The sequence below is a fragment of the Dama dama genome, chromosome 18 (assembly GCF_033118175.1).
Source record: "Dama dama isolate Ldn47 chromosome 18, ASM3311817v1, whole genome shotgun sequence".
Classification (NCBI taxonomy): domain Eukaryota; kingdom Metazoa; phylum Chordata; class Mammalia; order Artiodactyla; family Cervidae; genus Dama; species Dama dama.
The window spans coordinates 93266396-93283506 of record NC_083698.1 but is presented as its reverse complement, the minus strand read 5'-3'; the positions used below and the strand labels follow the sequence as shown (position 1 = coordinate 93283506).

Sequence of the window (17111 nt, the reverse complement as noted above, 5' to 3'; positions counted from 1 at the left end):
GGTATAATTTTGAAAAAGTTAAAGTCACAACTTTCACACAAATAGATACTTTTTTGTAAGGACGCTGCGTAATGACTCTTAAGGAATCACAAGTGCTAATGAAAAATGAAGGGTGAGGAAATGGGGTAACGGAAACAGGGAGGAGAGGAGGGGAGTCTCAGAGCAGTAAGGAAGAGGCGCTCCTGGAGGCAAGGAGCCCTAGGAATGAGGCTCAGCCGCAGGCTGGTGAAGGGGTTCTGACCACTGGAGAAGGAAATGAGGGGTTGAGGGGTGGGGGAAAGGCACACCTCAAAATTCAGCATTTCGGATTCTGAGGACACCTCGGATTCCACTTCGCCCTCGCCCTCTTCCAGGTCGTAGTAATTTCTGTCCACGTCTGACTCCTGAAAGCGGTGAATGAGGTGTTGGAGCAGGTAGGAGGAGGATTTGTATAAAGTATTTTTCGGTCTCTGCCCCATGGGAAAAGGAGACCAGCAAGAGTAACGATCCTTTTCTGAGTGCAGCACTTTCGACTGCGCTCCAGTTCGTGAAATGCTCATGCCTCCCTGGAGAGAGGAAGGCCTCGGAAACTTGGGCTCTCTCCCAGAGGTCGCCATCTTGTTTACAGGGGTTGCCTAGGAGACGGACGCCCGGGGAGGAGGTGCCGCAAGGGATTTTGGGGGCTGTAGTCTCTGCCCCTCGTGCGTCCTCCCTTTCAGCTTGCTTTGCCACTGTAGCGCAACTTAGCTTTCTGTTTCCTTTTTGTGATCCTTCTTTTTTAGTCTGTTAAGTCGTTGGCTCTGCTTCTTTTGGTTTGTCTTTCTCGTTTTTCATCTTTTTTTCTCTGCGCCCCGCTGTTTTAGTGTTCAACTGTTTTCTCTCGGCCTCGAGACCCCTCTTGGAGATTTTTCATCCCACCCTGAGATCACTGGTGAGCTCACCATCCTGCTTCCTTCACGAAGGGTCTTTTTGTAGTTAGTGTTAGATGTCTGTAAAGCTCTCTGTCGGAAAGGTGATAGCACTGAAATTTTACTCATGGTGAGTGCAATGCACATACATGATATAGAAGGCATGGCTCCTGTCCTTATGATTTAATTGCGGATAATAAAGAGAAACTACCAGACGACGACTGAAAGCTGGTTGGTAGTTAATGTACATTTTTACTCCAAAATAATAAGCCATGTCCTTGGGGAGAAAAACTGACAGTGGTTTAACAATCCAAATACAGGGTGGGGGGGGGGAAACGACTGTCAAACTGACACTTTATTTGAAAGCCTCTGTAAAACTATAATAAATAATTGTATTAGTCAATGATCTGCATTGGTAATAATTTTTATCTTGCTGCATAGGTTCTCTTTGCAGTTTTATAAAATACTCTTGCAAGATTACAAAGCATGATTTTATGCTAGTGTGATTTCATGTGACCTAAATCCTATAGCCTTGAGCTCCACAAAGTAGACACTGTATAGAAAAGCAGAATGAAAATTATAGTAACTATTATTGCCATAGTGATGACCATAGAGATCCTTGCAGGAAGGTCGCTCTCATCCTCCTGGCCTTACAGGCCTTTCTTCCATGCTTCAGTGATAGCAGTTGCAAATACAAAATGATCCTGTCAATGGCTGTCAGGGGAGAAGTAGGAAAAAAATCCTTATGGACACCAGCCATTGACTCTTATTTTTCTCAGGGCTTGAGGGCCCATTAAAACTGACAGAAAGCTTTCAAAATTACCTTCCTTCATTATCTTGCTGGTCATAAATGTAAAGGCCATAATTAAAGTATCCCTTTCTGCTAGGCTCATCTTAACTGCTTGCCTGCTTCTTTTTCCACTGGGTAGAATATTCCTCCACGGGGTTTTCTCTGCCCTCACCCCCATAAGACCGGGCTGGCTAACTGACAGAAGGATGAAGAGGGAAGAAAGTATAAAAATGGAAAAACTCAGTGTGCTTTTTGTAGTTTCCAATAACTTAGCATCACTACGAACAAAGCTAGTGGAGGTGATAGAATTCCAGCTGAGCTATTTCAAACCCTAAGAGATGATGCTGTTAAAGTGCTGCACTCAATATGCCAGCAAATTTGGAAAACTCAGCAATGGCTAACATGCTGGAAAAAGTCAGTTTTCATTCCAGTCCCGAAGAAAGGCAATGCCAAAGAATGTTCAAACTACTGCACAACTGCACTCATCTCACACACTAGCAAAGTAATGCTCAAAATTCTCCAAGCTGGGCTTCAACAGTATGTCAACTGAGAAATTCCAGATGTTCAAGCTGGATTTAGAAAAGGCAGAGGGAAAAAAAATAAGAAAAGAAAAGGCAGAGGAACCAGAGATCAAATTGCCAACATCTGTTGGATCATAATAAAGCAAGAGAATTCCAGAAAAACATCTACTTATGCTTTATTGACTATGCTAAAGGCTTTGACTGTGTGGATCACAACAAACTGTGGAAAATTCTTCAAGAGATGGGAAATATCAGACCACCTTACCTGTCTCCTGAGAAGTCTGTTGCAGGTCAAGAAGCAACAGTTAGAACCGGACATAGAACAATGGACTGATTCCAAATTGGGAAAGGAGTACGTCAAGGCTGTATATTGTCACCCTGCTTATTTAACTTATATGCAGAGTACATGGGAAATGCCGGGCTGGATGAAGCATAAGCTGGAATCAAGATTGCCGGGAGAAATATCAATAACCTCAGATATGCAGATGACACCACCCTTATGGCAGAAAGCAAAGAGGAACTAAAGAGCCTCTTGATGAAGGTGAAAGAGAAGAGTGAAAAAAGCTGGCTTAAAACTCAACATTCAAAAAATGAAGATCATGGCATCCAGTCCCATTACTCCATGGCAAATAGATGGGGAATCAATGGAAACAATGACAGACTTTATTTTCTTGGGCCCCAAAATCACTCAGATAGTGACTGCAGCCATGAAATTAAAGACACTTGCTCCTTGGAAGAAAAGCTATGACCAACCTAGACAGCATATTAAAAAGCAGAGACATTACTATGTTGACAAATGTCCATCTAGTCAAAGTTATGGTTTTTCCAGTAGTCATGTATGGATGTGAGAGTTGGACTATAAAGAAAGCTAAGTGCCAAAGAATTGATGCTTTTGAACTGCGGTGTTGGAGAAGACTCTTGGGAGTCCCTTGGACTGCAAGGAGATCAAACCAGTCCATCCTAAAGGAAACCAGTCCTGAATATTCTTTGGAAGGACTGATGCTGAAGCTGAACCTCCAACAGTTTGGCCACCTGATTAGAAGAGCCAACTTATTAGAAAAGACCCTGATGCTGGGAAAGATTGAAGGCAGGAGGAGAAGGGGACGACAGAGGATGAGATGGTTGGATGGCATCACTGACGCAATGGACATGAGTCTGAGCAAGCTCCGGGTGTCGGGTGATGGACAGGGAAGCCTGGCGTGCTACAGTCCATGGGATTGCAAAGAGTCAGACAGGACTGAGTGACTGAAGTGAACTGAATCAGCATTTCCAGGAAAGTTAGTTTTGCCAATGTCAGTCTATTTAGAAAAGTGTCAAGGCAGAGTTAGGTAGGACTTGTCAAAGAGTAACTTTCAAAAGGTTAAAAGGGTGATTGTCGTACAAAAATAAAAACACCTGTGAAGGATTTTATTAAACTCATTAATTAATGAAGGAACCAGCAAGATGGTAACAGAGTATTCACTGTCCACACAGAAAGACATTTTGAAAAAAGGTCACTAGGTTAGAGATAAAACTGGTTTATGCCATATGGGACATTATACCTTTGGTGTTAAATATTTCTATGCTTTCTCTCTTTTCACCTTCACACCTACTCTATCACCATTCAACAGATAAGGTAACTGATGCTCAGAGAATTTAAATAAATGGCCCAAGGACAAGCACTGGTATGGCAATCCAAATCTAGAATGACCAAATCCACTGTCTACCTTCAACTCCTATTTTTTGCATATGGAAAATGTAAGGCAAGGTAAAGGTGCACAAACTGTCTCAGAAGTAAAAAGAAAACATGTTATCAGCTAATGTTCTTAAGTGTAAATAAAAGAACTCACTCAGAGAATAACCTTTTTGTATAGAATCATAGCATGTCAGAACTATTAACAGAAAGAACTTAAAAGCCCATTTTATCCCAACTCTCCCTTTTACAGGTGAAAAACTGATGGCCCTCCAGGAATGATAACTTGCCCCAAATCACCTGACTTGTTAGCAGTCAAGCAGGAATTAGAGTCTGTACATCTCCTTGCTCAATCTTTGCTTTTGCTGGTTCACCAAAATGACCTGTAGGCGGAACTGTATGAATAGAATCCCTAATTTGGGATTCTGGCCATCAAAACAGAAGGCATCATCTTTATAAAAGTTATTTTACCAGGTAGAGAAGTCAGAATTAGGCAGAGGGACAGGGGTGAGGGGAGGGACTACTTTGTCAAAAGTTTTCCTATTAGCATAAGACAACAATAATTGCTTCTGTTTTTTTTATTGCTTACTGTAAACCAGGTCTGTGCTCAATGCTATAGATATGTCTCAGCTAATTATTCCAACTGCTCTCCAAAATAGGAATTGATACCCCCCTTTTTCAAAGGAGAAGAATGATGCTCAAAAATGATAAGCAAGTTGCCCAGTCACACAATTTGCATCTAGCCCCAGATTCCAACTCAAGTCTTCCTGGATCTAAAGCCCCTGATCTTAACCAATAATACTTTTTCTCTGGAAGTATGAATTAGTTTCTCAGGAAGCATTTGTGAGGCACAGAGAGCCTGGCCCTGAGTACTGAAAGTGTGTTTGTGTGTGTGTGTGTGTGTGTGTGTGTGTGTGTGTGTGTGTGTGTGTGTGTGTGGTGGGAGGCAGGAATACCCAGGGTTTCTGAATCCAGAGAAGTACCGTGGGCAGGCAAAGGCAGTGGGATATGGTAATCCAGGGGATTATCAGGGGACCTAGGGTAGCAGGGTCTCCTGTGATGGCACTGGATCCTTAGCACTGGGGTGAGAGGAAGGAGAAAGTGGAAGAGTGTCACCATGACACTCAAGAGCTCTTCTTGAGAGGACATCCAGGACAAGCAACTGAAAGGGGAATAACAGAGGGGTCTAGAGTTTAAGTTTAAAAGAAGGTTCTACCTACCAGCTTCAGCCACTTGCTAGCTTTGCCCTGGTAGTATTATTTACCCTTACCCCTTATGTAGAATAAGGGTATTATTTACCCTTACCCCTTATGTAGAATATGTAGAGCCTTATGTAGAATAAGGCTCTCTTCCAATCTGAAGCCAGCGCCCTGATGTAAGACCTCACTTCACTGAGAATGGAAAGAAGAGGCAGAGATCAACCTCTTGTTTCCTTCATTTGGGAAGAGGATCTCCCCAGGTGTGTTGACCTTGGGCAAAGCAAAAAATGTATACCCCTCCCCAATTTTATGAGAGGAAAAACAGGTTTAATAGTGCTTCTCAGGTATGTTTGAGATGGCAGCACCTTGAACTCATGGTGTTTTTGACAGAACACTTAAATTTTCACAGAATATCCTGAAATGGGGAGAACAGATAGACTGTAGAAGGCACCACTAATGTAACAATAAAAATAGAATCCCAGCTAATGTTTATGAATAATAACTATGTGCTGGGCACCCTTATAAATACTTTACATATATTAACTCATTTTACCCCCAGAGGCTCCAACAAGGTAGATATTAATATTATCCCCATAGTATAGATGAGTAAAGGTAGGCATAGAAAGGTTCTATAAAGTACTCAAGTCACTTTATCACCCAGTGGAAAAGCTCTATAGAACTCAAATGGAGGGAGTCTGGTGTCCCAGTCCAAATCCTTAATCAAAACATTGTACTTCACTCAATTGCTTTAGTAAAACTTTATGGGCAACCTTATGGACATTTTTGGGTCCCCTTCCCCCAAAAGTCATATGTTGAACTCCAATCCCCAATGTGATGGTATGAGGAGGTGAGGCCTCTTGGAAATGATGAGGTCAAGAGAACAGAGTCCTCATCAATGGGATAAGATGAGGCCAGAGAGCTTTCCACCAGGTGAGGCTACTAGGAGAAGGTGGCTTCTGCAAACTGGAAGAAGGTTTTCACCAGAACCTGCACCTGGCACCTTGACTTTGGACTTCCAAACTCTAGAACTGTGTGACAAGTAAAGTTCTGTTGTCTATAAACTAGTCCATATATTCTTGTAACAGTAGAGCAAACTGACTAAGACGGGAGTACCTTAAACTTGATGCATTAATGTCATATCCTTTTATGTTTTGTTATTCATTCTATGAATAAGGGATGATTATTCATATGGAAGGGAGTTTATTATCTAATAACAGCTTAGTGGGTCTATAGCCATTAGGCAAATAATTATATGAATAATCATTTGTTTCAACTGCCATAAGGGCTAAGAAGGGAAAATACAGGAGTCATGAGAGCATCACCTGGGGCGACCTTGATCCAATATGGTGTGGAAGGATCCTTAAAATTGTCAGACATTTTGAGCCTCACGAGGATTATCAAAAATGTTGGGAAAGACAGTACAAGTGAGAAACTCTGTCATCTTTGCAGAAATCAGCTGTCTTAAAGTTATGAAGGTAGTAATGAATTGGGTTCATAGAGCCTGATAAAATCCAGGTAGGACTTGATTGAGTCAAATAACACCTGTTCTAAGCAAATATCAAAAGCATTTTGGGGGTTGTCCCACTAATAGATACCCTGAATCAGACACTCATGTTGAGATCAAAGACAAAAACTGCAGTCTAGGAAGAGGGAATCGTAAAAGTTCATAGACAAAGGCAGAAAAATCAAGCCAAGGAAGAATTGTTTGCCAAGGATTTGCAAGCATCAGATCTTGAATAAGATCTGAACAGAGGACTAGATAAGGACTACTCAATTTCTGAGATTATCTTTACAGAGCGAAAGATGGATTTCATCAGGGAAGTCACGACCACTTAAGATCAAAGTTATTAAGATGTTACAAATGATGACCAGAGAGGGACTATATGAAATCTTTTGCAAAAAGATACAAGGATGGGAGGATGTCATGCAAGGACATTCAGAAGAAGATCAAAGAAGACCAGAAGGAATTCAGGAAGAAATCATTGCATAAGGGATAGAAAGGAAAGTGCATTTTAGAGACATGAGGTTTAATAACCAAAGCATCCCAGTGGCACTAAATAATAAAAACAGAGGAAAAGCAAACAGAAGTCAGGTGAATGAACTGTGCAAGAATTCCCACCATAGCCACACACTTCCAAAAGCACAACATACTTCATCTCATTAAGAGCAAGTCTGCAATGGTGGAGACTGGGGAAAAGCAAATCATGTAGGCTTTGATGCAAAGGACAGGAAGCACCCAGATCATTATTATCAGCAATTAACCACACAACCTGTGTAAGAGGGGGTCTGTTTCAGGTGCTGGAGATGTAAAAGTTAAAGTTCGGGTCTCTTTAATTAAGAGATTTGTGTTGTGGTTGGGACAGTAGGATATAGAAATTTTCTAAATAAATCAGAAGAACACAAGAAACATGTATATGCATGGCAGAGTCCCTTTGCTGTCCACCAGAAACTAAACAATGTTGTGAATCGACTATACTCCAGAACAGAATAAAAAGTTGAAAAAAAAAAAAAGCTCACAGGAGAAGGTAAGCCCTACCTGGATGATTTCTAATTCATGTTACAGGCCCTCGGGTAGGCACTGCGTTGGGGGCGACATGACCACCACTTTCCCTTTGCCAGGCTTGGCACACAGGACTCACTCCTTGAGGTAGATAAAGTTGGGCCTCCCCGGCAGGTGCATGGGAGTTGTCCACTGGGACAAAATCTGTGTCCCAAGACAGGGATGCTCAGAAGCTTCATAGATAAGGTAAGAGTTGAGTTAGGGCTTCAAGAAGGGAAGAGACACATAGGAAGACGTGTTGGACAGTCCCCAAATGGGAAGTGGCATAAGTAGAGGCAAAAAAAGGTCTCCTGGGTATTTTAGGAAGTCTCTGAGAAGTCACTGATTTGGAAATAAAACCTGCTCACAAGAAGAACGAAGAATACGTTGCCTTTCTGGGAGAAACAGGGCATGATTGAAGAAGTGGATGAAATTTCCTCACATGTCAAAACGTCTTAGCAGAATCAAGGAGATGAGACTTTAAAAGACGGAGAGAAAAGATGGGCCTGGTGAGAGATTCTGACAGCCACAAGGGGAAGGCAGAAACCTTATAATTAAGGACAAAGTCTTTTTCACTTAGATAATGCTTTCCCATGAGATTAATAGGAGATTCTGTTGGTCTCTAATGTACAGTATATTTTGGGCACTTTACATAATTTACATCTACACCTTATGGCCAAACTTCCCTACTTACCTCTCTCCACTGAGGGCCCTTCCTTTCTCTGCAAAAAAGCACCTTGCCCAGAGTAAATGCTTTATAAACACTGACTCCACAAAAGCTTGGTCTTTCAGTGAGAATACTGAATGCAGTTGCCACTTTATTCCTTCCAAGTGAAATCACATCTGTGCAGATGAGTGACTGGAATTAAAATAGCACGATGCCAGGACTTCCCTCGTAGTCCAGTGGTTAATAACCCGCTTTCCAATGCAGGGGACACAGGTTTGAACCCTGGTTGGGGAACTAAGATCCCACATGTCCTGGGGCAACTAAGCCTACCTGCCACAACTAGACAGCCCACGAAAGGTCCTGCATGCTGTGCTAGTTGTGTGTCCCAACTAACACTGGGTACAGCCAAAAATAAATAAATATAAAAAAGTTAGCAGGATGCCTATCTCAGAACTGCCAAAAAAATAAAAAGACACAAACCCGCATTCAAAGGGTCTAACAAGACTGCTTCAGAGTTAGACCTGGCTAATCCAAGCCAGTCCTCATGCCTGCCTCCCAGGATTACAGAGGGAATTGAATGAATGTGAAATTGACTGACTCAGTGTGGTAGACTGTAAATATGGCCACCAGTTCTTATCCCTGTCCACATGCCTTGCTATGTGACTTTAGCCCCTCCTGTCAAGAGGTGGAGCCTCCTTCTCCACTCCTAGAATCTGGGCATGGCCAATGGAGCTCATTTTGGCCAGCAGAACAGTAGCAAGTGGTGCACCAGCAGAGACTTGAAAGTGCTAAGGCTTTGGGATAATGTGATTACCCTTGTGAAGAAGCCAGGGCCAGCCTGCTAGATAAAGAGAAACAATGACTTAGTTCTCTGGGGCCTTGGTCAGCTCCTCCCATTGCCAGCCATGCAAATGAAGCCAGCCTTGATCACCCAGTAGCAGCGGCAGACCTACCAACTGATCCAAGATTCCTAAGGGAACTTAGCAGAAACCAGACCAGAAGAACTACTCAGTCAACTTGAAAAAGAATGAACTAAATACATGGTTGTGTCAAGCCACTAATGTCTGGGACTGTTTGAAATGCAGCAAAAGTTGACATACAGTGCATGAATTGCCTACAGTCTCACCCAACTGGCTAGTAATAGATTGAATATAGAATCTTTATCTTCTGACCCTGATTCAGGGGATTATTTTCATATTGGCCTTTGCTACTGTCAGTACTATCCTCCATCAAAAACAAAACTTTGGACTTCCCTGGTGGTCCGATGGTAAAGAATCCGCCTGCCAATGCAGGGTACACATGTTCAATCCCTGGTCTGGGACGATTCTACATGCAGTAGGGCAACTAAACCCACAGGCCACAACTACTGAAGCTCTTGCACCCGGAGCCCATGCGCCAAAACAAGAGAAGCCACAGTAAGGAGAAGCCTGTGCACTGCAATGAAGAGTGGCACCCGTTCGCCCCAACTAGAGAAAGCCTGCATGCAGCAATGAAGACCTAGTGCAGCCAATAAGTAAATAAATAATTTTGTTTTAAACCCAAATCTTGGCTCTATAAAGGCCAAAAGAGAAGCTACAGATCTTTCCAACAAGGTAGGTATATCAGTCAGGATTCTCCAGAGAAACAAAACCAACAGGATGTATATTAATTGCCTCACATGATTGTAGAGGATTTGAAGTCCCAAGATCTGAAATTGGCAAGCTGGATACTCAGGAGAGCTGACGGTATCAATTCCAGCCCAGGAGCAGAAGAAGACAGATGTCCCAGCTCAACAGTCAGACAAGCACTGTGTGCTCAGCTGGTCAGCCTGTCCAGCTCTTCACGACTGCAACTTAAGTTCCCTCTTATTCAGTCTCTGTTCTGTTCAGGTCTTTGACTGATTGACCGAGGCTCACCCACGTTGGGGAAGGCCATGTGCTTTATCCAGTCTACTGATTCAGATGTTCGTCTCAACCAGAAACATTCTCCCAAATGCACCCAGAATAACGTTTGACTAAACGTCTGGGCATTTTTCTAGTAGTCATGTATGGATGTGAGAGTGGGACTATAAAGAAAGCTGAGCGCAGAAGAATTGAGGCTTTTGAACTGTGGTGTTGGAGAAAACTCGAGAGTCCCTTGAACGGCAAGGAGATCCAACCAGTCCATCCTAAAGGGAATCAGTCCTGAGTGTTCACTGGAAGGACTGATGTTGAAGCTGACACTCCAATACTTTGGTCACCTGATGCAAGAGCTGACTCATTTGAAAAGACCCTGATGTTGGGAAAGATTGAAGGCAGGAGGAGAAGGGGACGACAGAGGATAAGATGGTTAGATGGCAACACCGACTCAATGGACATGAGTTTGGGTAAACTCCAGGAGTTGGTGATGGACAGGGAGGCCTGGTGTGCTGTGGTTCACGGGGTCACAAAGAGTCGGACACAACTGAGGGACTGAACTGAACTGAAATGTCTGGGTACCTCATGGCCCAGTCAAGTTGACATATAAAATTAACCATCACAGAAGGTGACACTTACGGGTGGTTTCTAACTAAGGCATGGAAAGGAAGTCCTTTGGAGTCTGTGAAAAAGAACAAGTCACATTCTTCACTATCATAGTACCAATCAACCTGTCCAGCCAAGTGGGCTTGACCATCAGCCTCCATTTCATGCCCCACTGGTCTGGGGAGCACTCTGGCTTTCCCTAAGGTCTGTGATGACACAAACCACTAAGATTATTAAAAAGTCCAGGATGTACATAGAAATGGTAACAACAATAACAATAAAGCCACACTTGCATGAAAAAGTATAAGTAGGTAAGAGGTAGCTTTCAAATACTTTCCCCTTCAAAGGAAACAGTTTATATTCAAAAGTAGAAGGAAGATGGTAAAGAGAAACCGTACCTTGAGTCATGCCACAGGGCCTTTAAGTGAGGCACAGGATGCTGGCAACATACTTTTCTGGAAAAAAATAGAAATCAGTAAGCATCAGAAGAATAGGTCAGGATTCTGACCTATGGCATCTCACCGCCATTAGGTATCCAGGTGTGCAAATTTATGTCTGAATTATTTATCTGCTTTGTAAAGAGCCTTGCAGATACAAACAGCTCTGAATATGCATAGTATTTTCATGACAAATAAATGGAGGCTTCGGGCATTTTTCAAAGTTCATTAATTATTGAGGTTCCCTCAAGCAGCTCTCACTCTGTCCTGTTTTGATTTTTGTTCCTGACCAAGTCCAGTTATCGAAGAGTCCATCTTGATTGTGAATTCATTCAGAAAGAGATTTGTGGCTTTTTTGAAATTCTTTTGCATAAAAATCATCTTGGAGAAATTTGATTTTAACTGTTTAGGTACTGAGCTGCTCTTTATACTATGCCTTTTAAAGAACTGTGGTAAAATACACAAAGCATAAAATTCACCATCATAATCATTTTTAAGTGTACCATTCTGTAGCATTAAGCATATTAACACTGTCATGCAATCATTCACCCTCATAATTCTTTTCATTGTGCAAAACTGAAACTATACCCATCAAACAATAACCCCCCTTACCAATCTCCTCCTTACCTCAGCCCCTGGAAATCACCATTCTACCTTCTGTCTCTATGAATTTGACTGGTCTAGGTGTACCATATTAAGTACAATCACACAGTGTATGTCTTTTAGTGACTTCTTATTTCACATAGCATAATGTCCTGAAGGATTATCCACATTGTAGCATGTATCAAAATTTTCTTCCTCTTTAAGGCTGAATCATATTTCACAGTATGCATACACCACATTTTGCATCTGTTAATCTGTCAGGAGACACTTGGGTTGCTTCCACATTTTGTCTATTGTGAATAATGCTGCTATGAACATGGGTGTACAGAGACCCTGCCACAGATTCTTTTGGGTGAAATTTCTGGATCATAAGATAATTCTGTCTTAAACGTTTTAATTAACTGCCACACTGTTTTCCATAGCAGCTGCACATTTTACATTCCCACTAACAGAGCACAAGTTTCTCAATTTCTTCACATTCTCACCAACACTTGCTATTTTGTAGGTTTTTGTTTGTTTTATTTTTGTTTGATAATAGTCACCCTAATTGGTGTGAAGTTGTATCTCCTTGGGTTTTGGTTTGCATTTTTCTAATGATTAGTGACATTGAGCATCTTTTCATGTGATTATAGCTCATTTGTATGTCTTTTTCTGAGAAATATCTATTCAAGTCCTCTGCCCATTTTAAAATCAGATTGCTTGTTTTTCTGTTGTTGCTTTGTAGGAGTTCATCATATATTCTAGATACTAATCTTTCATCAGATATATGGTTTGCAAATATCTTCTTTCATCCTAAGAGCTGCATTTTCACTCTGTTGATTACACCCTTTGATGCACAGTTTATTATTTTGATTTAGTCCAATTTACCTATTTTTACTTTTGTTATCTGTGTTTTGGTGTATTATCTGAGAAATTACTGCCAAATCCAATGTCATAAAACTTTTGTCCTATGTTTTCTTTTAATAGTTGTATAGTTTTAGTTCTTATGATTTGGTCTTTGATTCATTTCGAGTTAATTTTTATATACGGTGTTAAGCAAGGGTCCGGCTTCATTCTTTTGCATATGGACACCCAGTTTTCCCAACATCATTTGTTGAAAAGACACTATTACTTTTTAAAATCTTTTCAATCCTTAAAAACAAAATTGTCTCTTCAAGCAGAGAGCATTAATGCTATACAAGATGGGACCGACTATAGGGTAGGCACTACTGAGCACCTTCAGTGCTTACTTAATAATCTGTAAGACATAGACACTGGCTAGTCTCCATTTCTCCCCACCCCTTTGGTTTCCTTCCCATTTCTGTATCCCTGGAGTGGCTGATTCCTGCAGACACTATCACCTGGATCCCTTGTCCTTTGTCTTTTCATGGATTTTGGCCAATGGAAGGTAGAGGATGGGGGGATAAGCAACAAACTGGTCAGAATTTCCCTCACAGCTGCAGCTCTCCATAACTGTGGTTCCTGTCTGAAGGTCCCCTTCCATAGCTTCAACTAAAGCACTGTTTATATACTATTCAGCATAGAGCTACATTTACAATTTGGGCATAAGAAGTAAACCCAGGGATGGATTACCTTCAGTTCAGTTCAGTCGCTCAGTCATGTCCAACTCTTTGCGACCCCATGGACTGCAGCATGCCAGGCCTCCCTGTCCATCACCAACTCCTGGAGCTTGCTCAAACTCATGTCCATTGAGTCGGTGATGTCATCCAATCATCTCATCCTCTGTCGTCCCCTTCTCCTCCTGCCTTCAATCTTTCCCAGCATCAGGGTCTTTTCCAATGAGTCAGTTCTTCTCATCAGGTGGCCAAAGTATTGGAGCTTCAGCTTCAGCATCAGTCTGGATTACCTTAATCAATAATATATATCAGAGGTTAATGAGAGAGGGTACAAATATAAGACTACCCAAGTATTCTATTCCTTTTGATCTTGCTCCTTCAGTTGCCTCTCAAAGGAACTGTGTCGTCCTTTGTCTCATTTCTCTTCTATGCATTTGAATCTAATGGGTAAACTCAATCCACACCCAAGCCTGCTTCAGTTAGTGAACTAATCTGAATGTGTCCAGAAGGGGCCTCCACTATCTAGCTATCTGCTTGAATAAAATCATTCTGTAAACTACACCTAGAATTTTGTATCTTAGGGATGAATCCTGGGCACACCCATAGAATGACAGCACTTCCCACACCTACCATCTACTGTCACTGCTGATTCAATTCATAAGACGGTCCTTCTGCACTTACAAATATCCCCAGCTACCTCCAGGCAGCAGCTATCAGAGTGGCAGGTTTACACCTCAGAGGAGAGTAATCAGTGCACCACCTGTGGGATAGTTTGTAAACCCAATCCCTTCCAAGGATGGCAATATTCACAACTTATCAGGTTACATGGCTAATTCTCAGTACTTTGCCACCTCAAAAATTCCTCTTTATGTTAATATTTTCAAGAAATAAATGGATATGGATTGCAGTTATAACTATAGGTGGAGAGAACTTCTCCATGCCCAATCAGTTCATATTGATTCAAATAATGACTAAGAAGCTGGGAGAGAGGACTTTCAAATTTGATTCATATCTCCCCATCCAACCATTTCTCAAAGAAGCTGCCAAGCCTTCTTAGATAAATCCTAAACAATATTTTATATTTTCATTAGGCTTGTTTTAAAAAATGAGAGTAAAAAGACAAAGTATTTTTCACCCTGGCAATAAACCTGCACAGGCTGAGAATTGGACGTCAGAATCTTTAGTAGCAGCTTCATTATTTAGCTGATGAATTAATAGGAATTTGTAGAAGAGGAGGTAGGATTTAAAGTTAAAGCTGAATAATAATTAGGTTTTAGTGTCATTGAAATTCTACTTTCAGCTGCTACTAATTCTCTTTTTGACCACAAAAGACATTAGTTTTTCTGAGTAAAGAAGGGGGGGAAATCTATATTGTTTTACAACACTACCCACTGAAGAGGCTGCCACTGTAGTAAGAGGCAGTCATTTGAATTACATAGACAGGAATAGATGAACAGAAGAGAGGGCGATTGGGAAAGGAAAGAATGCACTGGGATGTCTGAGAATCTAAAAGGCATGAGCAAAACAGCATTACTATTTCCAGCAGTAGGAAGATAGGTGAAGGAGAGTAAGAAGAAACAGCATCCGGATCCCTACCTTGACACAGAGGGCAGAGAACACTGGACACCACGGTGTCCATTACTGTGAAAAAGATCAGGTGCTTTGAAAGGGTAGGTTAGCAGCATCATGTAAGGCCAAAGACAAGTCCAGTTGATGCCAAATTACAGTGTGGCTATTGGTTTTAAGTCTTTAGGAAAGTTCCATCACTGAAATACTAGTGGTATTTAGAACTTACCTGGGGAGAAGGACTTGGATTTATAGCATAGTTATGTTTACCACCCTTCCTTCCCCTCCACCAAACAAATGCTGGTCTACTACCCATGTTGCCAGGACTAGCCACCCATCTAATTCCTGACTAGCAATATTAAATACGAAAATGAAATACATTTCATTGTTCAGCAAGTCCATTAATGTATTAATTGAGAGCAAAAGAGCATAAGCATTTTAATTAGTTGACTGTAGAATCTGAGCTGTAGGCTGTCAAAGTTATAATTCTGAGTTCAACCATTCAAAAACCAAACCATCTAAGAAGAGGAAATACTACAGCATGAGAAATGTGTGGAAATCCCAATAGGGACTATGCTACCACTTGCCAAACCTCAATCAAGACTGTATAAAAAACTGGACATGCTTCTTGAAGGAAGTCTGAAAAACACAAGCTGTTGGAGAAAAGCAGCAAATCGAAGAGAGTTGATTCCATAAATGTTGAGCTGCTCTTCTAGAATAGAGGAACAAGAACTTGCTTTCAAGGAGCAACTGTTAAAAAGACAGCTTTCAAGAGAGGCTGAGATAAGAAAGAAATGACTCAGCAAGAAGATGGCAGCCCATTCAAAACGAAATGTGGGTGAGAGCAGCAGCCCTCCTAGCCTTCCTAATGGCTCCTCCGAGGGCTGATCTGTTGGCTTTGCAATCTCCCCTTAAAGACAAAAATGAACATCCCATGACCTCATCAGGGCACTAAAAGGGGTCACAATTTAGTTCACAAATGGCAGTCTCTCTTAGAATTTACATACTAAACAGAAGCTTCTATTCCTGGAATTTCTCTTAGGGAGACAAGATAAGTAAGAAAAGGTGACTATGCTAACCCTTGATCTAGTAGGAGAAACTGAACTAAGTACAGATGATTCATCAACATGGGTGGGTTCTGTAATACAATGTGAGAGATACAAACGACGGAGCCATGGACCAACAGCTAAGGGAAAGCAGAGGGGGCTATTAGCCACCCGAACCTTTTTTAGAACCCAGCCATTCTCACTATTGTAGGCTAGTTAGCAAGCACAGTGTCAACTCTAGTGAGGAGACAAAGGGCATGCCAATGTTTCCCTTTTGTTTGGGTCCCCTAATTCGCTAGACTGGCCTGAGATGCCTCCCTTCCTCAGTATTTATTAAAAAACAGCAAAACAAAACAAAAACCTCACTGTCACTGTTTCCCAGAAGACACTGTGGAACTGTAAATTATTTTGTGTGTTTCCCTTGAAAAGAAACAGTGGATGCCAACCCTAGCAAATTAAGGAGCAGCTGTCCCCCTATATTGCCACCATTTCTAACAAAGATAAAGGGATTTCACAATAAGGGCCCTTGGTATATGGTAGGCATTATGCTAGGTTCTTTACATACTCTGTTTCTTCATATTCACAACAATGGGAATTATTATTTCCACTTTACAAGCCAGACGACAGAGTTTAAGAGGTTAGGTGACTTGCCTAAGAGTGCACACTGCCAGTGGGTGGTACAGCAAAAAAAAAAAAAAATAAGGTCTCTGACCTCTGACCTAGGTCTCTGACCCCAAAGTCCACACTCTTTCCACCGCATTCTGTGCATCCTATGGAAAACTGAAATATAATCAAGTACCATTGAAATCTCTTAGAGGAAAAGAGCCAATCAGTTTAATAAGTAAAAATAGAAACTGATACACAGGCTAAAGCATTCCTTGCCACTTGCAGACCTAACATCTGTTCCCTTAACCTCCACTGCACCCTCTCCTTCCTAAAAGAACTTCAACCTCTCCCAGGAACCCTGCCTTCCAGCAGCCAAGTGCTGCTTCCAGGAGGCTGGTCCTATCCAGCTGCAGCCTTTGCTGACTGAGGGCTTTGACTCATTTCAATCAATCAGCCTGTTGCTTGCTAGTGACTGGTTTAGGATGATCACATGACACTTGTCTGGCCAATGGTATGTCTCCAGGGGAGGGGTGTCTGGGTTT

The 17111-nt window shown here is 41.7% G+C and overlaps 1 protein-coding gene across 1 annotated transcript in view; it reads right to left on the bottom strand.

The window, feature by feature from the left end:
- Positions 1–596, bottom strand: part of LRGUK (leucine rich repeats and guanylate kinase domain containing) — a 96190-nt gene extending 95594 nt beyond the window's left edge. The window contains exon 1 of the mRNA XM_061166420.1: positions 288–596. Coding sequence (XP_061022403.1) covers positions 288–596 — 309 coding nt within the window. The remainder of the gene's footprint in view (positions 1–287) is intronic.
- Positions 597–17111: the final 16515 nt, after the last annotated feature.